This window comes from Melozone crissalis, unplaced genomic scaffold, assembly GCF_028551555.1.
Source record: "Melozone crissalis strain CALT ecotype California unplaced genomic scaffold, PUWL_Pcris_2 ptg000045l_1, whole genome shotgun sequence".
Classification (NCBI taxonomy): domain Eukaryota; kingdom Metazoa; phylum Chordata; class Aves; order Passeriformes; family Passerellidae; genus Melozone; species Melozone crissalis.
Genome location: NW_026535823.1, coordinates 29618462 through 29644788, shown reverse-complemented (window position 1 = coordinate 29644788; position 26327 = coordinate 29618462). Strand labels below are relative to the sequence as shown.

At 42.9% G+C, this 26327-nt stretch overlaps 3 protein-coding genes across 13 annotated transcripts in view; 2 read left to right on the top strand and 1 right to left on the bottom strand.

Annotated features, from left to right (window-relative positions):
- The window catches only part of FGGY (FGGY carbohydrate kinase domain containing), a 282290-nt gene extending 274928 nt beyond the window's left edge, over window positions 1-7362 (bottom strand). For all 10 annotated transcript variants that reach the window (XM_054286331.1, XM_054286332.1, XM_054286335.1 and 7 more), the window contains exon 1: window positions 7294-7362. The gene's annotated coding sequence lies outside the window, so the exon portion shown is untranslated. The remainder of the gene's footprint in view (window positions 1-7293) is intronic.
- Window positions 3228-5495, top strand: LOC128942865 (CARD- and ANK-domain containing inflammasome adapter protein-like). Its single transcript, XM_054285508.1, has one exon. It carries the CDS (start codon window positions 3228-3230, stop codon window positions 5493-5495), a length of 2268 nt encoding a protein of 755 aa, XP_054141483.1.
- Window positions 7363-7375: 13 nt separating the features above from the next.
- On the top strand, window positions 7376-25331 carry MYSM1 (Myb like, SWIRM and MPN domains 1). Of its 2 annotated transcripts, none has more exons than XM_054286330.1 (20): window positions 7376-7451; window positions 9272-9347; window positions 9538-9608; window positions 9865-9942; window positions 10069-10095; window positions 10607-10685; window positions 11204-11302; window positions 11888-12636; window positions 13472-13602; window positions 14466-14572; window positions 16015-16092; window positions 17156-17244; window positions 17566-17620; window positions 17699-17749; window positions 18569-18643; window positions 19987-20175; window positions 20352-20484; window positions 22530-22635; window positions 22758-22812; window positions 23614-25331. In XM_054286330.1, the coding sequence occupies exons 1-20, from the start codon at window positions 7393-7395 to the stop codon at window positions 23770-23772; spliced, it is 2466 nt and encodes an 821-aa protein (XP_054142305.1). In that variant the 5' UTR covers window positions 7376-7392; the 3' UTR covers window positions 23773-25331. The 2 variants fall into 2 exon arrangements, with proteins under 2 accessions (XP_054142305.1, XP_054142304.1); XM_054286329.1 differs by having other exon boundaries at window positions 22755-22812.
- The last annotated feature ends 996 nt before the right edge of the window (window positions 25332-26327 follow it).

Below are 26327 nucleotides of genomic sequence, written 5' to 3'. Positions count from 1 at the left end.
TCCATGAGCCCTGTTTATTAAGGAAAATGTCTTGATCACCCAGAGATATTTGTGCACCCCTCACGATGTTTAGATAGCGATGCTGGCTGTGTTATCTCTTACAGGCTGGTTTTCCACAGCCAGATCCACTCCCAAGAGCCAGCTCGGCAGGAGCCTCGGTGGAGGAATGGTGACCTCTGCAGGTGCCTCGGTCCCGCAGCCTCGTCCCCTCACGGGCTCCTTCCACCACAAAGGTGTGCTTTGGGTCGCTTTCATCTTTGAGAAATTAAACTAGAGAAAATTAAATGTATATTTGAGGATGACATGGCACCATCGAGAACACGGGCATGCGTTAATTTAAGGAATAAATGTTCATCGCGGAGAAGCCAGAAAACAATACTTCAAAGGACAAAAACTTCAAAGCACTCCATAACTTCAAAGCACTGCACCAACAGTAATAAACACTTAGGACGTGTCTGTGAGGTAGAAAAAAAAATTTCCTTTTTTAATGCTTGTGTAAACAGGGAACGGGGATTAAGGGATTTGCCCAAGGACACAAGTTAGGAGCAAAAGTGAGATTGCAGGGCAGAAATAACTGACTCAGTGTCCCAGCTAGAGCCAGACTGAAACAGCTCCCTGCACACACACCTCTTCAGAGAGGCCAAAATTGATATCTTTCCTATCAAGGGCATCACTTGCCATTCAAACATACAAATTTAGTAAAGCTCACAATTTTCTTTGTAAAATAACTTAATAAATAGCCTTTTCAAATAACCTAATAATCCAGTCCTTGGATCCAGGGAGCTGAAGAAGCCAGCAGAAACAAAAGTGGTCTGTGAAGTTCCTTATGCCCCTCTGACAACAAATAAATATAAAAGATAACAAAGCAGCCCACAGATTTGCCTCTTCCTTCTCTCCAACTTACTTGTTTTCTTAGATCTCCAGTAATATTAAATAGTGCCAATTTTATTTTTAATGTGGCGTTTACTGCTGATCTGACATATTTGTGGCCTCATGCACTTAATTAAATGAGAAGAGGTGTTGAGCCTTAATATTCTTCCCTTCTCAAATAAAGTGAGTTAGTAAGTGAAAAAGATATAAACAAAAAAGCACGCTTCAAATAGCCAATTCTGAATCTCTTTGTGAAGTCATTGTTGGAACAAAGGCTTAATTCTAAAAGTGGCTAAAATAATAATTAAAAAATAAGGGCTTTTAAAGCATAATTTCTTAAAACAAATCTATACAACAAGCTTCCAAAACTTTCTTGCCAAATATGATTCTTGTTGTAAGACAGAATTTCCTCATAAGACACATGTTTACAATGAGAAACTTTAAAAAAAAGCATAATTATATTTTGAGGACTGTGATTTGCATCTCATAACACATCATTTGCTGCTTGTTACTTTCCAAAATAAAGTGAAGTGGCTGTGAAAGAGGTGCTGCCTGCAAATATTGTTCAAATGTTCCTCCTCAAGGCCAGGGAGGAGAACTGCACCCTTCCACCTTTACTAGGACATTCTTACCAAGGAAATTCTGTATTCTCAACACTGGGAAATTACTGCCATACTAATGGAATCTTATAGAATATCACCATTTCTTTTTTTATTTTTTTCAGGAGTTCCAAAAATTCCTGTGCCATCTATAATGATTCTGCTCAGCACCCACATAACATTTCCCAGTTCCAGAGCTCACAAATTTCCTGCAAAGGTGATCAAGGATTGTCATCTCTGTTTTTCATGGGGAGAATAATAATGCCAACATGAAGATCCCATCGCCCCAAACTGAGTAAGGACTGATTTACTCAAGGCACAGAGAGATCTTCAGGACTTGGGCCAGTCAAATGTGAAGATGAATAATTTGCAGCCTGAGTCAGTGGCAGATTTGGGAACACCATTCAGTCCACATTAAACCATGCTATGAGTTAACAATAATTAATTAAATGACAAAAGTTTTGCTATTCTTGGTGCATTGCCCTTCTTTGCATTTCAGAGGAATTACTGGGCTCTTGAATTGCCTGTCAAATTTGCTGACTGGGTAACTGGCTGGCTTTCAAAATATATATTAAAAGCCTTGCCTTTTGCAGCTATTTCTTCAATAAAACTTCTTTTTAATAGAATAAATTTTGCGATCTTACTTATAAAGTTAAAGTCAACAGCAAAAAATTGAAAATCTTATCAGCCACCTTGTACATGCTATTAAAGAAAATACATGCAAAGGGAGCAGGACCCAGCAGAAGGGGCACTGAACTAAGAAACTGATGGCACAATTTCCCATTTGCTTAAATAAGGTCAAGCTTTCGCCTTTTCAGCTCATTTTACCTCCAGCTTTCCCCAAACTTTGTAATCTCAATTTCTCTCTCAATTGGTTTCAAAATGTGTGGATAATTACTATTTTATTTCCTTCTCTTCCACAGGGAATTGAAACACCAATAAGTTAAATTAATTACAGCTAGATCCCAAGGTCCTACATCCATATGGAAGACTACACAGATTTGAAGCTCTAATTATACTTTAAATATTGCACACTGAATCACATGCCTTGATCCACCTCATGTAAAAGAATTAACTTCCAGACAGACTCTGGGTTAGAGCAGGAATGACAAGCTAAATGGCCTTAAATATACCCCTGACTGGAGCTGTAGCTCATATTAGAAAGGCTGGATCACTTTTTATAACCAGCTGCTTATACAGTTTATTTTTATCTGGGTCTTTATGCTTTTATTTCATTACATTATAGGGTTTTCACCTGCATAGCTGGCAGAGTGCACTCTTTCATTTCAGATCATACAAGGTGTGTGATCATGGCAACAGTAACTATGCTGTGAATTTTCTTTTGTCATGTTTAATTGACTGGTCATTTAGGAACCAGCTTGGCCAGAGGAACAGAGAAACTCGACTAACAGCTATCTTCTACTCAAACATCAGATTCACAAAAGCATTTTTTAAATCTCTAATTATGAATTAAAATCTGGAAGAAGCTTTCCAAGTGAACTATCTTAACATATCACAGACTTTTGTTTTGTTATTAAGCTGTGCTTGTTGCTAAGGAAGAACAGAGAAGATCAAAGGACTTCTAACAACCAGAAACTCAAAGGTGAGGGAGTTTTGATTTCTTTAAAGATTTAGCACTGACCTACAATGGTTGTTAGTTCATAGTTCTATGAAAAGACTGAAATTATGTGAGCCTGCTTTGCTATTTCCTATTTATTTCCATCAAACAATACCTCAATTCACTTTTTGATTAGCAACATGATCAGGCATTCAAGCAGCCTGTTTACAAACCCATATGCAATTGAAGTCCTAAGGACTAAAAAAGAAGAACTTGTACAAGGCATAAATGACCCAGAGCAGCTCCTGCACTGGCTGGTAGAAAATGGGATTTTTACCCCAGAAAAAAAGCTGATCCTGAGTTTCTACAGGACACGAACAGCAAAGAACTCTCGGGTGTTAGACATACTCATTTCTCAAGGTGAACGAGCCTGCAGGCTCTTTTTTTATCCATGTTTAAAGCAAGTGGAGCCAAAACTTTACAGCAAGATAAGAAAATACGTCAGTGAAGTAAATGAAAGCATTGGAGATGCCAGAAGACAGTTGGTTGGGTATTTACTTGAAAAAGATAAAGTGTGGTTTGAAAACAGCAGCGAGCAGCACCAGGGGAACAAAGACAGACCTGGGGGAAAAAAGCACAAAGGGGCTCTTAAGAAGAAAGGAAAAGTAACTCCACTTTCAAGGGCAACAAAGCCTAGAAATGATCCTGCTGCTGTTGACATCTTTGCTGCAGTAGCTAAAGGCTCCCTTCCTGAGTTAGAGAAAATACTGAAGGACAATGACCTCCATGTGCTAAACCCCTCCAGTGAAACACTTCTGCACGTTGCAGCTGCTCATGGCCATCTCTCCATCGTGGCACATTTGCTGAGCAAAGGTGCAAGGACAGGTGTGAAGGACAGGAGAGGGAGAACAGCCCTGCACAGGGCTGCTCAGAAAGGCCATGGAGGGGCAGTCAGGCTGCTTCTCGGAGCTGGGGCTTCCATGCACACTCTGGATGTGGAAGGCAAGACACCACTTCACTGGGCTGCAGAGAATCACCACAGCCACATCGTGAGGATGCTCCTGAAAGAGGAGGCAAGGAGCTGCAGGAATCAGCACACCTTTTTACACATGGCAGCTCTTAGGGATGAGAGCAGCCTGGCCAAAATGCTTTTAGAGGCCGGTGCCTCCACGGAAGGGAAGGATGAGAGAGGACAGACTGCTCTGAGTTATGCTGTTTCTCAGGGATCTGAAAACACTGCAAAAGTTCTTCTAGAAGCTGGGGCCACTGTTGATTCCAACACGGTTGAAAGAGCCTTCAACAGCAACCACCCATCCATCTTCAAAGTACTCCTGGAATATTCTAAAGATTTGCCTGCTGACATAATGGAGTTAGCTCTTTTTAGAGCTGTACAGAAGAATCTGCACAGCGTTGTAGCAGCTTTAATTGACAGAGGCACAGATGTCAATGCCCACAACAAAAAGCACTACACTCCTTTGCTGCTGGCCTGTGAAATGGGCAAAGCAGAGTCAGCAGAAGTTCTGATGGAAAAAGGAGCAAAGCTGGGAATAAGGACTCCTGCTGCAGACACAGCTCTGCACTTGGCAGCGCGGGCTGGGGCTGCTGCCATCGCAGCTCTGCTGCTGAGCAGGGGCATGGACACCAACGTGAGGAACCAGGCTGAGCAAACCCCGCTGCACGTCGCTGCCCTCCGCAACCACGGGGCCCTCGTCGGGCTCCTGCTCAGCGCTGGGGCCAGAGTCAACGCTGTCACCAAGGACTCTGCCACCCCTCTGCACATCGCCAGCCACAGAGGTCACGCTGAGGCTGCCCGGCAGCTGCTGCACCACAAAGCTCCTGTCGATGCTCAGGACAAGCAGGCAAAGTCCCCTCTGCATCTGGCTGCTGAGCAGGGACACAGAACGCTGGCAGAGATGCTCCTGAAGGCCAGAGCTGACCCCAACGCACAGGACAAGGAGAAGAAGACTTCCCTGCACGCTGCAGCTCTGAGAGGACACCTCAGCATCGTGGAACTGCTGTTGGCTAAGAAGGGCAGAGCTGGAGCTAAGGACATGGACGGATGCACCCCGCTGCACTATGCCGCCATGAGAGGAAACACAAACATCCTAAAACTTCTCCTGGCCTCGGGGAAAAATAAAAACATCAACGCCAGAAACGTCTGGAGGAAGACAGCCCTGCACATTGCAGCAGAGTACGGACATGGAGAGCTGATAAATGTCCTCCTGAGCCACGGGGCTGCCATCAATGCCTCGGACAGCAGCAGGGACACTGCCCTGCACTGCGCCTGCAGGGCCGGGCACCTCAGCGCTGTCAGCGCCCTCCTCAGCTGGGCACAGGGCGAAAAGGCAAATGTACTGGCTGTCAACAGCCTCAGAAAAACCCCACTGCAAGTAGCAGAGTTTAATAAAACAGAAAACCAGGCTGAAATTTTAACGCTGTTGAGAAAGAAAATGTTAATAGCAAAATGAAGATGTAAAGGAAAAAACTATACATTTAAGTGCAGAATTCTCTTTAATGTAATTTGGATAGTCCTAATGTGGAATATGATTGAGAATTATGCTTGAGCTGGCAGAATTAAATTAGCAAAGGGGATCTTGGGGAAAAAAGGATCTTAAAGACACTGTTAAACTTTAAAGCACTGATTAGTCTTCTGCTTCTCTCATGAACCACATATTTGGGATGTATATAAAATGTTCTTTCCTTATAAACATTGTGTTTAAATTCTTCTAATATAAATCAAGACAAAGACAGAAAATATTTTTTCATATATCCGTGAACATTAGCCTGTATGGATAGCTTAGTTAGGCACTGTTTGGTAAAATCACAAGTTAAAAAACCATCTATTATGAATAGGAAGATGTCTGTATTTCCTCAAGGTATTCCTGAGACTACAACAATTATTAGCAATTATTTTTCTTTCTATGTTTTGTCATACCATTGTCTAGAGTTTGCATTTTTAGATAGAGAGAACAAAACCCATCACATTTGCCATTTATTAATTTCACTTTCATTCCAGCACAGAGACAAAATACGTAGAATAAAAAGGTTGCAACAGAGTTTCTTGGTTCAAAATATTTGTATTGATATGACAACACAAATATCAACAGAAACACCTTCTGAATCAACAGAAAGTTCTCTGGGGTTATTTCCCTAATAATGATAATCAACCCTTACACTTGCCTTCAGATTACAAGCCAAGTTACCACAAACACCCAAACACCTTTTGAGAAATGAAACACAGATTTAAGAATGCATGAGACTAAAACTGATCTTTTGTTATTGTTAAAACAACACCTTAACCTGACCCTTGCAATGCCCAGTGAAGGAACAGACACGACCATGAACTTGAAGGACACAGGGGCACACAGCCCATGTGGGCTCAGAGGGTCACAGAACCATTTAGGATGGAAAAGACCTCCAAGACCATAGAGTCAAACCTGTAAGCAATCATCACCTTGTCAACCATGTCCAGTCTTTTCTTAAACACCTCCAGGGATGGGGACCGAATCACCAACCTGGGCAGAGTGTTCTAATGTTTAATCACTTCTTCTGTGAAGAATTTTTTCCTAATATCCAATCTAAACCTCCCCTGGTGCAACCTGAGGCTGTTTCTTCTTGTTCTGTCCCTTGTTCCCTGGGAGCTGAGCCTGATCCTCGGCTAACCCTCCTGACAGGGAATTGTGGAAAAAGTCCCTCCAAGTCTCCTTTTCTTCAGGCTGAACTACCCGAGCCACTCCTCACACTGGTGCTGAGGGCCTTCCTCAGCTCTGGACACCTCCAGCCCCGCCATGTCCTTCTCACAGTGAGGGGCCCAGACCCGCACACATCTCTGAGGGTGCCCTCACCATGTGTGCTCCAGCACCCACATCTCTGAGGGTGCCCTCACCATGTGTGCTCCAGCACCCACATCTCTGAGGGTGCCCCTCACCAGTGCTGCAGTCTCCCATCGCCGCCTCCCGCACCTCCCTCAGGTCCCGCCTGACTGTCACCCATTTTCCCTTGGCTCTCAGCCCAGCAATGTCTCCTCAGCGGCAGCCATGTCCGATCAGTCCGTCCATGCCCCTTCAGCTCTCGGGCATGTCCCCTCAGTCCGGCCGTGGCGCCTCAGCTCCCGGCCATGCCCACTCGGTCCGGCCATGCTCCCCCTGTTCCCGGCCATGTCCCCTCAGTCCAGCCGTGACCCCCCACTTCCCGGCCACGTCCCCTCACCGCCCGGCCCTGTCCCTGAGCTCGCCGCCCGCCCCAGCCGCCCTGCGCTCCGCCTACCCCAGCGCCATCTCCGCCTCCGCTCCTCGGGGCTCTGCTCCCGCCCATCTCGGCGCCGCCGGGTCCGCCCCTTCCCGCGATAGCGCCGGGCCCGCTGTCATGGCGGCGGCGGAGGAGCCTGAGGTGGACATCGAGGGGGACCCTGCGGCCGCGCCGGGGTGAGTGAGGGCCGCGAGGGGCTCGCTGCGGCTCGGCCGGCGCGCCCCGTGCCCCGCGGCGGGCGGGCGGGCAGCGTGAGGGGAGAGCCGCTCCTGAGGGGCGGCCCGGGCCGCGCGCTTCCCGCCGCTCCGGGAGAGACCTTGGAGTGTCCCGGGGTGCCCGTGGAGAGGGGGCAGCGCCGGTGCGGGGCATGGTCGGGAAGGGCACTGAGAGCGGGGCTGTGATAGCGCTGGTGTGAGGAGAACCGCCGTGATGGGATCCCGCAGAGCCCGGAACGGCGCTGCGAGGCTGCTGGGAGAATCCTTAAAATACCCATGGAGAAGGTGCTGGGTTGTGTAACTGTGTTAGCGAGGGAGGCTCAGGAAGCTGAGCGCCTGGAGGGAGGTGCAGAAAACGGTTCATAGAATGTTAGAGACTAGAAAGGACATTGAAGATCCTCTAATCCCAACCCCCCTGCCATGAATAGGGATATTTGCCACTAGACCAAGTTGCTCAAGGTTTTATTCAGTCTGGCTTTGAACGCTGCCAGGAGGGCTTGGGCATCCACAGTCTCCCTGGGTAACCTGTGCCAGGGCATCGCCATCCCCAAGTAAAGAATTTCTTCCTAGTATCTTACCAAAATTTCCCCTCTTTCAGTTTGTACCCATTAGTCCTTGTCCTATCACTACAGCTCCTGCAAAGAGTCCCGCTCCAGCTTCCCTGTAGCCCTTCCAGGCAGTGCAGGTTTGCTATCAGGTCTCCACACAAGCTTCTCTCCTTCAGGCTGAGCAGCCCCAGCTCTCCCAGCCTGTCTTTGTAGGGAAGGTGTTCCAGTGCTCTTATCAACACCGTGGGCTTGCTCCAACACTTCCGTGGCCTTCTTATGTTGGGGACCCAGAGCTGGATGTAGCACCTCGCTCCAGGTGAGGTCTCACCAGAGCAAAGCCCTGCTGGCTGTGCTGTTTTGATGCAGCCCAACATTCCAATGGCTTTCTGGGCTTAGCAAATTCACAGATAAGGGGTGCTGAAGTGAGTAGGCAGTGACTGCAATGCCTCAAACCCAGCACTTGCAGGTGCTGGAGAGAATGAGAGGTTTGTAGCAGAGACACACTGCCCTCAAATAGCCCCTGCCACTGCTGCAGACAGGCTGCTGGCAAAGGGGGCTCTTGATCCCACCCTCTCCAGGGTATGCTCAAAAAGAAGGAGTTGTATTGATCCTTGGACATGGAGACTCATCCTGATCCTTTATCCTATGAAGAGATGTTTGAAGTGCTGCACAAAGCAGTTCAGAGCAGTAGGTGAGTTTAATTTAGTGGCACTGCAGGGAATGTAGGGCTAATTAGTCTTCAGACAAGACAATGTTCTGGAAGTAAAGATTTTTGAAAACACAAGTACTTACACAAATTCCTGAGGAGATCTTATGCTGCATGAAAATAGAAGGAAGTTGATCAATGACATTAATCAGTGACAGATCTGAATATAAACTGGATGAAGTCTCCATGAGCATGAGGTTAAACATTGGAAAGACCTGGCCAGGGCTTGGAGCAACGTGGTCTGGTGGGAGATGTCCCTGTCCATGGCAGAGGGTTGGATTGAGATGATCTTCCAGCCAAACCATTCCCAGATTTTACTCTATGGTTCTAACAACCCTCTATGACAGGATTCTATTAAACCTTGTGCAAGCAGGAGCTCTCCTCAGCAGGAAAAGCAGTTTGCCTTTACCATAAAATGCTTTTACCTTATTGGGGGTAAGATGTGGAAATGTTAAGTGGAGATAATACAACTCAATAATATTCAATATTAAGAATACAATGGTTCTGAATACTGGAATCTCTTTCAGAGATCATGAAAACACAGCATCAAGCCTGCTGCAGGATCACTATCTTGATTCATCTTGGAGAACTGGCAACAGTCTTGTAAGTATTTTTTAATCAATGCTGCTTGTAGCAAGGTTATCAGAGCTTGTGTTCTCTCTTCCCTCCATGTACATGATGTTTTGGGTTTTTAACCACTGCTTCTTCCTTACTTTTACAGACTATTTCTTGTCAGCACTCAAGTACAGTGTGACAGAATTGAGATATTAAAATGTGTTTTTGTTGTTTGCAGCCCTGGACGTTGGACAGCAGCATCAGTGAAGAAAATAGGGCTGTCATTGAGAAGATGTTGCTGGAGGAAGAGTATCCTTTTGCTGATTTGGGTTTTATGTTTTCCTGTAGAATGCCAAAAAACTTCTTATTTCCAAAAGAACTGGACAAATCTTTGCCTGTTACGGTGACTGAAGCCCTGTCAACTTCTAGGCAGATGGCAGAAATCCTGCAGTATTTGTTTCTACAGCTGGGTAATTCTGAAGAAGTGTAATTTACCTGATTACTAAAATTCTCACATGTACAAATATCTCTGATGCCTTGAAAACTTACTTAATGACTATTTCAGGTATTATTTATCTAATAAAACACTTTCTGAAAAAATATGGCTCAACCAAAAGGAAGTGGAGAAAAGATCTATGAAAAGGTAAGGTCTGGGAAAATTCTTAGTTAGCTGAGTAGAAATGAAAAGTCCTTCTAAAATCCTTCTTATTTGCTGAATGTGCACCAGCAGCACAATTACTAATTTTTATTTTCACTCTTGCATTTGCAGCCCACATAAGAAAACTGGAAAAGTCATGTATGTACATTTAAACAATTGAATTGTATTTTTAAGTGTGATGTCTGATTTTGTTTAAAATTTAATTTTTTATTTAAAAAAAATTAAAGTTTTTTTTGTTTGACTGTTTAAAATTATTCAAGAGACCTTTCAACAGGAAGAAATATTATGTGTAACAAGAGGGTAGAGTAAACCAGGTTTTGGGGAGTTTTTTGGTAGCACAGTGATCTTTATGATAAAAATTTGTTAATTCTAGTTGTCTTTTCACCTGAACTTTTCTGTTGCCTGCTGTGATGTATTTCTGTGCCATTGGTCACTGATGAATATTGAGTTGCTTTGAATCTTCCATTGTGATGGAGAAGCTGATGTGATTCTCAGTATTTTTTTATGAGTCACATTCATGTTTAGAACAATACTTTGAGTTTTGCTAAAGATGGGAAGTAGTCCTTTTGTCAGAGGGTGCCTTGAGTGACTGGGATTGGAGAATGTCTGGATTTGGGAAATCACTGATTTCTGCTTCCTGCATTCCCAGGGTGCGCTCACCCACAAAATCACCTGGCTGTTCCTTGAAGTGGACAGCAGAGGAAAAAGAGCTGTTTGAACAAGGACTGGTGAGTTTGTTTATATATATAAAATATTTTAAATTGAATTAATGAGTTTATCTTGAACAGTAAAGTACTTGACCTGAATAAGCATGTTGTATAATCACAATGCTGCATTAACTATGAGAAGTATAGTGTAGTGTGTTCTGAAGACAAATCAGGTAATAGAGTAAAATCCTTACTCTGCAAACCTTACAACCTTTACTGTTGTAAGGTTTGCAGAGATTATATGGTTGTGCCAATTGTAAAAGGGTTTGCTTTGTCAAGCACAAGGATTCCTTGGGATAACAGGCAGCAGAGTGCCTGAAATGGGTGAAGAAGATTCTTCAGTTAAGAATAAGAATAATTCTTACTAATGGATGCAGTTTCCTTCTTAGTAGAACATAAATAGTGAGGTTCTTTACCATGGGTTTGCTGTAGTGTTTGTGCAGTTTAATGAATAATGAGGTTTTGAGCTCATTTGACACGTGCAGTGCCATGTCTGGGATGTCACAGTTGGGGTCACTTCCATGAGCTTTGAATTTCAGGTGAAATTTGGCCGCAGGTGGACGAAAATTGCCAAACTGATCGGCACTCGAACGGTTCTGCAAGTCAAGAGCTATGCTCGGCAGTACTTCAGGAACAAGGTAAATGGGGCATCCCTGGGGCTGGCAAAAAGGTGTTTGCCCATGGGTAGCTTGGTTTTAATCTGTCTTTTCAAGGCACTGCTGTCAAAGCAGGTACTCTATTCATTCCTGTATTCAGAGAAGTGGAATATCGTTATTTGCAGATTTAAATGCAAAGTCAGACCTGGTTTCAAATTCCTAGAGTGACCACTGGTTTTATTGCTGGTATAACTAAACAATCAATGCAGTATAATTGTGGTCCCTTACACTGTTGGTTGTCAGTCTGAAAATACTGGTTTTCTATTACACAGCTCTTTCTGCTGTGTGTTGTAGATTTAGCTTCAGCCTTATTTGAGATTTCATGGGCTTTAAGAAGGAATAACTACTTTCTGGGGCTTTTTGACTGGAATGTAAATTTATATTTGGCCTAAAGTATACCTATAATCCTAAAAGTCAGTTGCAATGGATTAAACTAAATTAAAACGATAAATTGAAGAAGAAACACTTTAGAATATCCGCTGTTCAAATAAAACAGTCCTGATTATTTGGGAGGCAGATGATTTTGGCTTGTTTTTCCCTCCTAAAAGTGATTTATATTTTCCTAAGGCAAAAAATGGTGATTCAGAAAAAGAAGAGCAAAGTCAGTGTGGGAGCAGCCTTCCCATGGAAGATGGGGCAGGGATGGAAGCTGGAAGCTTGAGAGGCCGTGCAGACCCCAACCTGAACGCAGTGAAAATTGAGAAGCTCTCAGATGATGAGGAAGTGGACATAACTGATGACATGGATGAACTACTCACTCCTGCCTTCCAGCAAGAAACAGGAAAATCTGAATTGTCTGTTATCCCAAAAAGTCCAGTTGAAGAAACAAAAGCAGTGGAACAAGGTTTTTCATCTGCTGGCCACAGTTCTGCAACTGCTTTGCCTAAAGAAGATCCTCAGCACACCAGGCCAGAGCCAGTGGATGCATTGGTATTTCCTGCTGTGGCAGCAACGTGTTCCCAGCACCTGAATGGGGATAAATCTGTGAATTTGGATTACCAGCAGTACAACAATCTTGTTGAGAAAGCTGGGCAAAGTGGACCAGTCACACGTCCTGCACAAGGAGCCGGTCAGGAGCTCAGTGAGGAGCAAAGAGACCTGGCTGATAACGGATTGCTTTTTCCTTCTCCCTGCCAAGTGGATGAAGATCATCAAGAGGAAGCAGAGGAGCTGAAGCCACCTGATCAAGAAGTGGAGGTTGACAGAAGCCTCATTCTGGAGGAAGAGAAGCAGGCTATTCCCGAATTCTTTGAAGGGCGCCAGGCCAAAACACCAGAACGTTATTTGAAAATCAGGAATTATATTTTGGATCAGTGGTGAGATGCATTAATTTCTTTTACTGAAATAAGTGATTAAGATGTCCTGGTCTGATGTAGTTAAAACACTACTTAGCACTAATAGCTTACTTCTGAATAGAGTTAAATTAATTGTATGGTAGCTTGCCAGTGAAGAACATTCATTATTAATACTTCTTTTGCATCTTCCTGATTTTTTTTCTCTTGCATTCTGGAAGCTGAGCAATGAAAATACTTTGAATCATTAAGAAAATGAATGTTCTGTACCAGAACAGGCTGCATTTGTTTTGGCTGTGCTATTTCCTTGCCATTTTTGCCATCCTTTGCATAAGAATGGTTTTAACAAATGGTTCCTTAAAATAACCAATGGCATTAATTCCATAGCCCTGCCTTTACAGAAAGGCAGCAAGAAGCAATAATCTGTGCTAGAGCAAATAGTGTTGACCAAAGGAATGCCTCAAATTCAGAATCAATTTGGACTGGTGCTTGTGCACTTAAATATTTTATATTCCATCTGCACAGGAGTGGTGTAAGGAAACATAGTGACTTGTAGTAGAAGGCTCAAGATAATTTGGTTGCCAGTTTTGGTTGGTGCTTGCTTTGAAGCAGAAAGAATTATTGAGTTTAACTCTGTCCTCATTCAGTTGTCTTGTGCTCTGACAGCTTCTAGTTGCAAAGAGAGACTAAAATTCCATTCGACACCAGAGAAGTGTTGAACTGAGAAGATTCAGTGTCTGCTTAAAGGAAGGAAATTAATGCACAGAGAGTGAAAATAGGACCTCAGTTAAAGTCCCCCAATTCCTTCATCCCCCTTGGTTTGTTCTGCTGTTTGACCAGGTGCTGTGCTTTGTTTTAGGGAGAGATGCAAACCCAAATACCTGAACAAGACCTCGGTGCGGCCCGGCCTGAAGAACTGCGGGGACGTGAACTGCATCGGGCGCATCCACACCTACCTGGAGCTGATAGGAGCCATCAACTTCGGCTGTGGTAAAGATATTGCTGTTAGAACAGTCAGTGCAGAGCCTCTTCTGGTGCAGGGACTGCCCAGCACTAGGGTGTGCTGCTCGTTCATCCTTGCTAGGAAGGACCTTCTGACAGATTGTCCCTCATAACTTTGGAAAATCTCGAAGAGCTTGTAACCTATGAACAGGATTAGAAATTTTAGGCTTACACCAAACCTTCTATTTTTTCTTTTTGTTTTTCTTTCCCCATATTTAATCACACACCAGTTGGTGGGATGTCTGTTTTGTTTCATGCTTTTCTGTGTGTCCTGATACCAACTGTGTCTGAAATTCTGCCCTTCTTCTTATTAGGTAGAATTCAAGTAATTGTTTCTTTTCCCACAATAAATTGTAACAATTTTTTAAATAAATTCCAATGCCTTCAGGGCTACATTTTAAACAAAATCCTCAGGACTACTTCATCCTGAGGGCTACTTTTTAAACAATTCAAGTGTTAAAATTAGGTGAACTGTTAAAAGTGAATGTGCGTCTGTAACTTGATGTTGGTTTAGAGGCTCTCAATGAGTTTTGGTCTGAATGACAGTCACCTAGGAGAGGAGCAATGTCCTGCAATTACATTTTGTCCAAAGTAAAGTTTTTAAAATTTATTTAGAAGGAAGAAGGAGGAGAAGAGGAGGTTTTGTTGTTTTAAAAGTATGGTGGAAGAAGGCTACATCACCACTCAGAATTATGACTACCAAGAGATGTCTTTGCTGTGAGGGTTTTGTTTGCTTTCTCCCTGTGCCATTTGCTGTTGTCACTTACCCGTGTCACTCCTGTGTGTGTGTGGCAGTGCTGAGCAGCCCTGAGCTCTGCTGACACGGGAATTGTCCCCTGTGTGTCCTGCAGAGCAGGCCGTGTACAACCGGCCGCAGCCCGCCGCCGACCGGAGCCGCTGCAGGGAGGGCAAGGACACGGTGGAAGCCTATCAGCTGGCCCAGCGCCTGCAGTCCATGGTACAGCCTGGGGGAGCAGGGACAAGGGGAAACCCTCCCAGCCTGCATTTATTTACAGGCCAGGGCACCTCAGGGAATGTCTCCTCTCACTCAGGTTGCAGTTTCCTTAGGGTGCCCTGTGACTCAGGGGTCAGTGTTGGTACAGGTGTCTCACACCCACTCACATGTTCAGGTACTTCCCCTGCAGCCTGAACCTCCTTTTCCCCATCATTTATTAGCCACAAAACAGTGAAGTGCATTGCAGTGTGTGAGTAAGTATTGGAATAGGAATCCCAATATTACCAGTTAGATTGTGCCTGGGCCAGTCTGGCCAGTCTTCTGGGCCAAAGGCAGCAACTGTGGTGTATCACCCCAGAGATACCTTTGGCTTGCTGGAGGTTGCAGCAGGGCACTGAACAAGTCCAGGCTTGTTAGGAACTCCGTTTACCTCAGGAGGAAAGCTTCAGGCGATGGTGAAGAGGAAAAGGAGATGGATTCTGCTGGAGGGTTTAATATCCAGAGGTTTATTCCATGGTTACAGAGGTCTGAACGTGAGCAACAGCTCCAACAGAATCCCGACCGCATGGCTTGATTCACCTTTTAAGCTCAGGGACAGGGGAAGTACAGGTGAGCCACCAACCAGGTGGAAGGGGCAGGGTCTCAAGGGACGAGGGACACCCAGACAGGCCAATGACCCCCAGGCCTGAGGGGCATCCTTTGAACTTGACCAACCACACGATGCCTTGCTGGAATGTTCAGCCTGATTGACAGGACTCACTCAGCAAGGGGGCGAGGGGGAAGAGGTATAGGCACACCTGGGAGGTGACCTGGAAGTCTAAAATGGGACATTGCAGCACACTGCAACAATTAAGTTGCTTGCATTTCAATACAGTAGGTATATGTTATGGCTTACTGAGAGCCCTGTGCACACAATTAAATGCAGCAGTAACTCATTTATAACTGCATGAATTACCAAGGCTTGCCAGAGTTAATTTTTATATTCACACTTAATGTAGCATTTTTAAGCACTTCACAGCAAAGTAAATCAGTTGATGAGAGGAGAACTAAATCAATCCCACATTAAAAATAATAAATTGAAATGTAAAGAACTGTAGCATACACTAAATGTAAACACACTGAGTTTATAGCTTTGTGTGTTGTCTGAGCATTAATTCAGAGCTGGATATCAGTACCCTGGTGCTGTCAGGGCTGCTGATATTCTATGGAACACTAACAGGCTTTACAGCCTTAAACTCCAAAAACTTTACTGATGATAATTCCTGGGGGATCATGAGCTACTTAATTCTACAGAAATCAGGGGTGTTCTTTATTTTCTGGGAATATGTTGGAGTGTCAGTACCATTCCTGGGGCAGTGGCCTTTTGGACAATGTCCTTTGGCTGCCTGGATGAAGGAAATGCAGTTTTCCAGGGTGATTTGACTCGTGGTGGTTTCTTTCCTCAGCGCACGAGAAGACGGCGAGTGCGGGACCCGTGGGGAAACTGGTGTGATGCAAAGGATTTGGAAGGACAGACATTTGAGGTAACCCTTCTGTATTTTAACCTCACCTTAAATCCTCACCTTAAAATCACCTTAAATTAGCAGGAATCAGTTCCTGCTAATTGCTGGCTGGTGCTGTTGCATCAAACAGACAAGGGGACAGTTGTGTCATAGGGATTCAACCTCTCTTGTGGAAGTACTGCAGCAGCTGGCACATCTTCATGCTGATTAATGCAGCTGCATTTGGGGTTTGCACAGGGGTTTTGTGCCCATAAAACTCATTGCCTTGTCTTGTAGGAGATTTCATGACCCATTGCTTTCAGTTAACTGCCTTTAGGGTAACGGTAGGGGATGGGAGAATAACATTTAAATGTTATTTTTTCAGTCCTGTATGGTTTCCTTGTGCTCATTATGCAGGTGATAATGAGTTCCTAATATTAATTCTGCTACTAGCAATATCCACAGTAATACTGTGGTTTATTAAGTGCTTAAAAAATTCATGCAAGGTTAAATATTTTATGGGAGAATTGGAAAGAAAATGCATGTCTGTTCCTACAATTACAAATTACATCAAAAGTGAAGAACTATAAACATCCAATTTTCCTGTATACAAAGCCTTCTTAATTTTCAACCTTTCAGTAATTGCCTGTAACAATTACTACCATAATGGTATCATGGCATACCTGTTTTTGAGTGACTGTGGGTTAATAATACCAACACTTCCTTTAAAATACATATTTGAATGGAAATAAAGGTTGAGAACATCCCTAAGGAGGGGGCATGATAAATTCTGGCTGTGGTTTGTAATGGCAGATGGTCACACCTCGATTTACACCTGGTTTGTGATGTGGGCTGTGATTTTACTGAATTTGAATGATTTGGAGAGTGAGAGAATTCTCTTATCAGGCACCTTGTGGACCTGATCTCAGATTGTCATTCCTTCCACACTGCTTGGTTCTGCCATGGCTGTTGCCTCTATCCTCAGTAGTCTTGTAATACACAAATTATATTAAGAGGGCAGGGATATCAAGAATTTGTTCTGGGCTGGTTTTGCAATGAGGACTTCAGCCATTGAAACATTCAATTTTTTAAAAAATCTTTTCAGCATCTCTCAGCTGAAGAATTAGCAAGAAGGAGAGAGGAAGAAAAACTGAAACCTGCAAAATCTTCTAAAGGTTCAAGACAAATCAAAAGGTATTTGATCACATCTTGTTCAAACATAGACCTGCCAGAAATGGAACAAATGTCCTGTGAAGTGTCAGGCTGGAATGCTGCACAGCATTAATATGTATCCTGGTCTGAAATAGCAGGGATGCTTTTCAGATGTTCTCTGCTGGAATTCAGGAGTGTGGGAAGTGATATTTTGGTATTTGGTGGAAGCCATCCTAGTGTGGGATGAGAAAATCCAGTGAAGACAACAAGGTTATTCCTCCTCTTTCAAGGAGAGACAGTGGGAAACTTGAAAAGTTTCCTGACTGTCCTACATCTTTAGAGAAATTTTCTTTCATTTTATAGTTCCTTTGATCCCTTTCAGCTGATACCATGCTGTTTGTTCACGGAAGAAAAGCAGGTAAGCACCTCTGAGTGAATTACTGAGAGGGCTCCATTGCTTGGGTTACTTTTCTTATCATTGTGTTTATCATTTCAGGAGCCCTTTCAGGTGAAAGTGTCTTCTGAAGCACTTTTAATAATGGATTTGGTGAGCATTAAGTTTTATCTTTCAAAAAGCTGTGATGTGTGTGCTGTGGGTTTGGTTCTTGTTTCTAATGAGCAACATAACAAGACAAAGAAAATAAAAGAGAGAAGCTGTGGCTGCCCCATCCCTGGAAGTGTTCAAGGCCAGTTTGGGTCGAGCTCTGAACAACCTGTTCTAATGGAAGATGTCCCTGTCCATGGCAGGGGGGATAATGAGGAAATCATTAAGGTTCATTTCAACCCAAACCATTCAGTGATTTTTTTCCAGTCAGACCTAGAAGTGAGAATCTAGTATTAAATAAAGCCCCTAAATGAATGGGTTTTGTATTGTGCTTAATATACAACTATTAACCTTCTAAAAAAACTAATAACAGCTTTGCTACTTTACTGAGAGCTTTAGTACTTACTACTCTCTGTCATACTTTAACTCTAATTTGCTTAAAGCTACTTTCTGAAACAGACTGCCCTTCTGAATCTATGGCTTCATTTTCTACCAGTCTGGGAGTTGATTTTGTGTTTGCAAAGCAATGTGTGGGTTTTTTCAAGAATAACAGGCTGTACCAAAATGTGTGCAGTTGTTCAGCACTGCCCAGGCTGCAGTTTTTGAACTTCCATACACATTGCCTTGTGCATGGAAGTGTTGCACCCTTGCACTACATCTGTGGTGTGTCTATAATAAGCAAATTTAATCTTTTCTGTTTGCTTTAAATGGAAGTACTGGGTATTTGAGAGTCTTGAGTTTTCTTTCTACATATCCTTGAGAAGTCACTGCCTTGTGAGAAATCCCACTTTGGACTTTCCTAATTGTTTGATTTTATTCCAGCACTCTCACGTGTCTCTGGCAGAAGTGATTGGGCTGCTCGGTGGAAAGTACTCTGAAGCTGATAAAATTGTGGAAGTAAGTGTTTGTCTTTTCACATTTTCTCTATAATATTAAAACTTAAATGATCATAGTTGCACTTTGAATAGATGTAGCTTATTTCTAAAAGGCAATTAATATATATTAAAGTTGAAATTCATTACTGTAGTCTTGAAATATGAAAGTTAAGCTTACACTCATGTATCAACTGCATCATGAGCAAAATCTGGTAAATGCCTTTTAAAACTCTGTAAGTTTTTTGTAACTGATTCACAGAATCATTAGGTTAGAAGAGACCTTCAAGATCATTGAGTCCAACCCAGCCCCAACACCTCAACTAAACCCTGGCCCCCAGTGCCACATCCAGGCTTTGTTAAACACACCCAGGGATGGTGACTCCACCACCTCCCTGGGCAGCCATTCCAGAACTTTATCACTCTTTCAGTGAAAAACTTTTTCTTAATATCCAACTTGTATTTCCCTTGGTGCAGCTTGAGGCTGTGTGCTCTGGTTGTGTCAGTGCTGCCTGGAGAGAGCCCAACCCCACCTGAGCACAGGCACCTTTCAGGGGGTTGTGGAGATTGATTAGGTCACCTCTGAATCTTCTTTTCTCCAGGCTGAACACCCCCAGCTCCCTCAGTGGTTCCTCACAGGGTTTGTGTTCCCAGCCCCTCTCCAGCCTGTCTGCCTCCTTTGGATGTGCTCAAGTGTCTCAATGTCCTTCCCAAGCTGAGGGGCCAGAGCTGGACACAGGGGCAGAATGACCTCCCTGCTCCTGATCCAGGCCAGGATACCATTGGCCTTCTTGGCCATGAGGGCACACTGCTGGCTCATGTTCAGCTGGCTGTTGACCAATACCCCCAGGTCCCTTTCCTGTCCAGCCACACCGTCCCCAGCCTGTAGCACTGCAGGGGTTACTGTGGGCACAGTGCAGGACTGGGGGCCACAGTCACCCCTGCAGCCTGAGGATATTACAGCGACCTGATGAGGTCATCAGGGGGAGAGAAGGATCAGAAGGCTGGATTTATTGATATATGCTATATAATACATTATTACTATACTAATAGGAATAAAGAGAGAAGTTGCCGAGCTGCTAAGCTAAGAATAGAATAGAAAAGAATGAATAACAAAGTTCTGTATCCAGGGAATCTGTCCCCGAGCTTGGTCCTGTGATTGGCCCCCAGTTGTAAACACGGAACATGATCCAATCACAGGAGCACCTGCTACATTTCACAGCAGCCGATAACAATTGTTTACATTCTTCTTCTGGGGCCTCTGCTTCCCAGAAGATGCACAAATCCCAAAGAAAGGATTTCTATGAAAAAATGTCTGCGACATGAGGAGGCTCCTTGCACTGCTGCAGCTGGATGTTCTCTCCCCAGGTGTGCACAGCAGAGCCGTGCAACAGCCTGAGCACAGGCCTGCAGTGCGAGATGGACCCGGTGTCACAGACTCAGGCCTCGGAGTCGCTGGCAGCCCGCGGCTTCCGGGTGATCGGCTGGTACCACTCGCACCCCGCCTTCGAGCCCAGCCCCTCCCTCCGCGACATCGACACGCAGGCCAAGTACCAGGTACGGCAGGGACACACCCGCACCCTGCAGCCTCGGGCTCCCTGGGCTTTGCACTGCTGCACCGGTGTATTCACACAGCTCGGCGGGAATTGACATAAAAGCTGTTCTGTAGGTTTCAGCTTTGCTGCTCTCAATAAGACTGGAGTTTTGTATGTGGTGTTTTTGGTGTTTTTTAGAGCTATTTCTCCAGGGGTGGTGCCATGTTCATCGGGATGATCATAAGCCCTTACAACAGGAATAATCCTCTTCCCTATTCCCAGATCACCTGTCTGGTCATTAGTGATGAGATCAGTTCTGATGGTTCCTATCGTAAGTACCCCTGTTTTATCCAGTGTCTTAATTCTTTGGGTGTTAAGGGCAAGATGTCTGGTTTTGCACCTGAGAAATCAGTATTTATGTATTTATATTGGTAATATGATGGCATTATATAAATGGTGTAATTTATAATGGCAACATGTGCTGGATAAACACAGGAATTTCACTGCGAGAATAAACCTGTGCTTGTCTGTGCTGTTAGGATAGGAATATACAACTATATACAACTATACAACTATATATACAACTATATACAACTATACAACTGTATATACAACTATATACAACAATATACAACTATATACAACTATATATATATACAGCTATATATATACAACTAGAATATACAACTATATACAGCTATACAACTATATATACAACTATATACAACTATATGTATATACAGCTATAATATATATACAGCTATATATATACAACTAGAATATACAACTATATACAACTATACAACTATATACAACTATACAACTATATACAGCAATATACATATATATATACAGCTATATATATATACAGCTATAAATACATACAAGATTGATCTTCTGTGTTAGTAGTTCCCATAATTCCTGAAAGAAGTGATAGGGTTGGGACCTGTTATTTACATACAGAATCAGGACAGCTTAGAAACTGTTTCCCATGTCTTACTTGGCCTGCATTACAACATTCTGAACAGATTCTCTGCTCAAGGAGACAGAAGTAAATAGCAAAGAACTGGATGCTACAGTGGTCAAAAACTCTTAATTTTTGAGTGGCATTCAGCAGGTCAGAGGATCAAAGAAATGTGCCAGCTGTCAGGGGAACACAAGGCATGAAAGCTGAAATGGTGCTGGCATGAACCCCCACCTAAGAGAACAAATTCCTGATTAAAAATACCATTGGCATTTCATGAAAACAGGGTCTTTTCCTTTCTTGAACAGTAAAGGGCATAGCACATAAAATTTGCTGTATTGCTAGTGATGATCAGATCTGCTCTTTTCCTGACATGAATTTGAGGAAAATTCCCCTGATAACAGTAGATGGTTCTGGTACCTTCCTGTTCTCTCTCCTCCTCCCTCTATTTATAAAGTCCTGGTTTTTGCATCCACACTCCAAGGTTTCCAGTTCTCTTGGCCTTGTGAGCCCACAGTTTTTTCTGTTTTTTCCAGTGGAAGCAGACAAGGGAGCCCCACTGCAGTCCTGGGGCAGGGGCAGCAGTGGCCACATCTGTGCCCCATTCCTGTTTGCCACCCTGAGACTCCTGCAGGTTCATCCTCCTCTCCCACACATCCCACCTTTGTGGGGGGAGTTAAAATACTGACAAACTCTGTTGCCCTGAGAAGTAGACATTTTTGTAGTCATGTGCATTTTCTGTCAGAGGATTTCAGATTTCTGTGTAGCTCCTGAAATCAAGGTTTTACAAAATGCCATCTCCTCTGGCTCTTTGGAAATGATTTACTGAAATGTACAGTCTCTTTCTTGCTCCCTGATTTTTGGTAAACTAACTGTGTCAGGCAAATAAATTTTTGATGATTCTTCTAAAATATTTTCTAGAATTCTCTTCCCCCACCTGCAGTAAACTAGAAGAATTTCTTCAATTCTGAGCAAGTTTCCTTTGAAATTGAGAACAATAGTCAGCACTGCACCATCAGCCCATTCATACTGAAAAACCAAACCTTTTTTATTAATTTAATAACCATATAACTCTTACACTACAACAGTGCAGCTAAGTTAGAAACACTCAATTCATTTTTTTCATTTCTGGGTTTGCTGTAGATTTCTGTCCTTCCTTATGGAATGGGAATTGGCAAGGGCAGGGAGCAGAACAGATTTGTTCCTACTCCCACCAGAATTAAATTTGGAATCCAAAACATGTCATCCTTTAACCTCCTTAATGTTGTCAAGTAACAGAACTACAGGCTTCTGCAGGCAGTAATAAATGAGGAACAGTTATGGGGAGGGAAGGGATTGCACCTAAACTGAACAGGAAAAGAAACAGTGGAGTGTAGCAGAAACACTGAATAATCATCTTCAATTGCTTACAGGCCTGCCCTACAAATTTGAAGTGGAACAGATGTTGGAGGAGCCTCAGTGGGAATTAGTATTTGAAAAAACAAGGTGGATAATTGAGAAATACAGATTTTGCCACAGGTTTGTGTCCACTTCTGTTACAAACAGCCAGGTTGGAATTTTTATACATTTATTGTTATGTTTCAGTCAAGACCCATGGCTGCTTTCTCCAGCACTCCTCTTTGTTTTTCTTCCAACAGCAGTGTCCCCATGGATAAAATTTTTCATAGAGATTCTGACCTGACTTGTTTGCAGAAAGTAAGTTTTCTTCTCTTAACTTTTTTATGGTAGATGTTTTTTTTAATCCAAATCTGTTTCATGTCAGAAGTCACCTGGAGTTACACTTTTACAAATCAGAGATGTAAATTAATGATAATAAATTATTTTTGTGGCACAGCTTATTTACTTAAAACACAATGAAAATAAAGATCCTCCTCTCAGAGAGGTGGGGATGGTTATGTGCAGGCACCAAGTTTGACCCTCAGTTTGGAGAGGAGTTAATGGCAATTAATGACTCAGGTCTCTCTCAGCATTTTGTGTGCTTTCAGTGTCAAGACCTGCCCATGTCTCAGGAGCAGATTTGGCCTTCCTGGTCCTTTGTTCCATCAGTAAAATAATGCTGTGCCATGTTTGGCATGGATAATAGGAACTTTAATTTTCCAGTGTAGTCACTGCTCTGGAGCTCTGACTGGTGGCAGCTGTACCATTATGGCACAAACAAGACACAAACTCTGCCCAAAGCAAAAGACATGAACAGAAAACTTGCACACAGTAATTGTACACATTGATTTTTGTTTTTGTTTCCTCTCAGTGCATCTTTGCTTATAAAGTGTAAATCTAAACTTTGAGTTGGTGGAATGCTCTGAAATGTAGTTGTTGGGTAATTGGTTTTAAAGATTTGGGTTTAGATCACCCTGTTCATTTTAAATTTATAATGTATAAACACTTTTTGTAGTGTTCATCTTAAATAAATAAATAAAAATCTCTTTGCAATACTTACCACATAAAAGAGGGGGGGGAAATGACAATTTAAAACAGATTTCCTTTTCTTTTGCCTAGCTTTTGGAGTGCATGAGGAAGACTTTGGGCAAGGTAACAAACTGCCTCATTGCTGAAGAGTTCTTGACTCAGATAGAAAACTTATTCCTTTCCACATACAAGAGTGAAAAAAATGCTGAAGGAAGTGAGAATGAACATTCACATGAACTGCCAGTGTGATGGCTTTGGAATTTTGATTTCATTTTTGAATTTCTTCCCCTCCTCTCCATTATGTCAACTCTTTCAGAATTCTTGTCCCTTTTAGTAGTGACTGTTAAGAATCCAGTGTCATCTCATGGTTGTGGTTGAAAAACACTTTGAAAGCTCCTGATGTGTGACCTGTGTGCCTGAGGAATGTTAATGCTGATGAGTGCCATGGAGGTAATGATTGACCAGCCTGGTGTGTGGGAAGGACACCCTGTCAGGAATGCTGTGCATCAGTCTGCAAGGAGAGCTTGTCCTCTCTCAAGTCTTTCAGTTTGGGAATTTTCTCTAATGTTTTTATCTACAAGTGCACCTCTAACTCAGAATGGATTTGTTCCTTTGCCTTAGGGAGTGTAAGTTTGAATGAGTTCACAAAAGGAAAACTTAACTGAAATGAGAGTTTTGTAGCTCAGAGTTTCCTGGTGTCCAGTAAGAAGTTTCATCCAGTTGCAGCAAAATACATCTCCCAATTTCTTTTTTTACTATTATTTTTCTTATTACTTTTCCCCATTGATTTTGCTGGTCAAGTAGCTTTTTGGCATATTCTTTGCCATCCTGCTTCTATATTGAGGAGAAAAGGCTGACAAGTTTCATGACTTCTCAGTAGTGGCTGTCCTTGTTTCCAGTGGAAATGATAACTCCTGTCTTACTACAGGTTACCTCTTTCTGACCTTCCATTCTACAGGGAGGTTTTATGTTGTTCTTCTGATCATTGTGGTTTGTCCACTTCTAATTGCCACTGTTTCCTGTGGAAACCAGAGCTCCTGACTGATGGCAAAGTGAGTGTAACAAGCAGAAAAGGATTTGTGTTTTTGAAGAAAAATAATCCCCACTTTTATATTCAGAGTCTTCTCTATAATGTACAGTTCAATAGAAAAACATTTGTTTATATCAGTTCCTCAGTTATGATTTCATACAGGTATATATTTAGATAAATCACTCACAGATTGATCTTGATTGAGAAGTTTCCTGATTGCAACTTGGAAATGTTTCATGAGCTGTACCACTGTGAATCTTTTTAGAAAAAAATGTGCTTTAAATGTTGCTCTCTAAATACTAAGGAAACTTGACTTGTCTACAGGTATTACTATTTCCACATGTTTATCTTGGGCAGAGTTTCTCAGAGAGGTCTAAAATATATTTGAAAGTTTCAAGCAAGACTTGGAGTTTATATCTAGAGGGGAGACAATGGACCCAATTTTTATTTTAAGAAAATATATGTGTGTGTATATATATACATATAGTTCTACATAACATAAATGGAATTTTGAGATTTGATATGTTTCAACTTTTTGTTTGTATAAAGAGTTTGAAAAGCTTTAAAATCATAGAGTTGCATCCCAAGGAGGGAACTCCTTTATGGGAAGTTAATGTTATATTTTTATCAGGCCTCATGAATCTCTCTGTCACTAAGGGGAGGGAGCAGAACTTGAGCAGATGAAAATGTGAGTCCTTGAAATTCAGAGATTTTCCCACTTTTAAGAGCTGTGGACTCAAAGGTACTGGTGGGTGTTGTGTGCTCTCTGTGTTCAGATGTGCTGGTGCACAGCTGTAGGCCCCACTACTGTGTGTAATTTACCACTTGGTGTATCCACCTCTCTCTGGCCTGTTGGCTCAGTCTGCATTTACTCTAAACTCTCATCTCTGGGGCTTCCTGACCACCACTATTGCAAGGATTCCTGGATTCCTGGCTGAGCTGCACTTCAGGTGGGAAAGCATTCCTCCTCCTCCTCAGTCGCAGTTCTGCAGTTTTCTGGAAAATCTCCCAGTGTCAATGTCCTGACAGTTCCAGTTAGAGCTGCTGGGAGGAGAATTTTGAACACATTTTGTCACAGCACCATGAAGCAGATTCTGCTCATTGTCCACACACAGTTCCCAGCCCTTTAGGGATGAGTTGGGATTACCCAGGTAGTGCTGACAATGTCCTGGCTGCTTCCCTCTTTAGTGATCACTGAGGTAAAGTCACACAGTTGTATTATTGTATTTAACAGTGGTGTTATGTAAGGAAGTTTTTAAGGAACCCAGACTTTTGAAGTGATTTTTCTGAGGACATGGGCAGGATTGAGCCTTTGTTATGCACATAAAAGCTCCAGAATTCCAAGTGTTTGTTGCAGGGTGCTGTGGAGAAAATACAATGCTTGTTCCATCAGGATCCAGTCTAGCACACAGAATTCTATAGGAATTGGAAAGAGCACAGTTGTGATGCTGAGTAATGATTTTGTTGACAGGAGGCAGGGTAAGAAAATAAACTAAGCCACTTTTCATCATTTAGTTTCACTGAGTGGTAAATGAGATGAATTTGGAAGTTGCATGCTTCCCAGGAAATAAAAACCTGTTTAACTAATATACCAGTTCTACCAAACACATTTTAGGCATGAAAATTTTGTATTAAAAAGCTTTTTTTCCCCATCCATGCTTTGTTTCAGTGGACCTGTGCAGACTAATCTGCTTCCATAGGACCAGTGTTACACCGTATCAAGTTGTTGCTCAGGACGTGAGAAATCGTTGAGTAGGGGGTAGAATGATACACT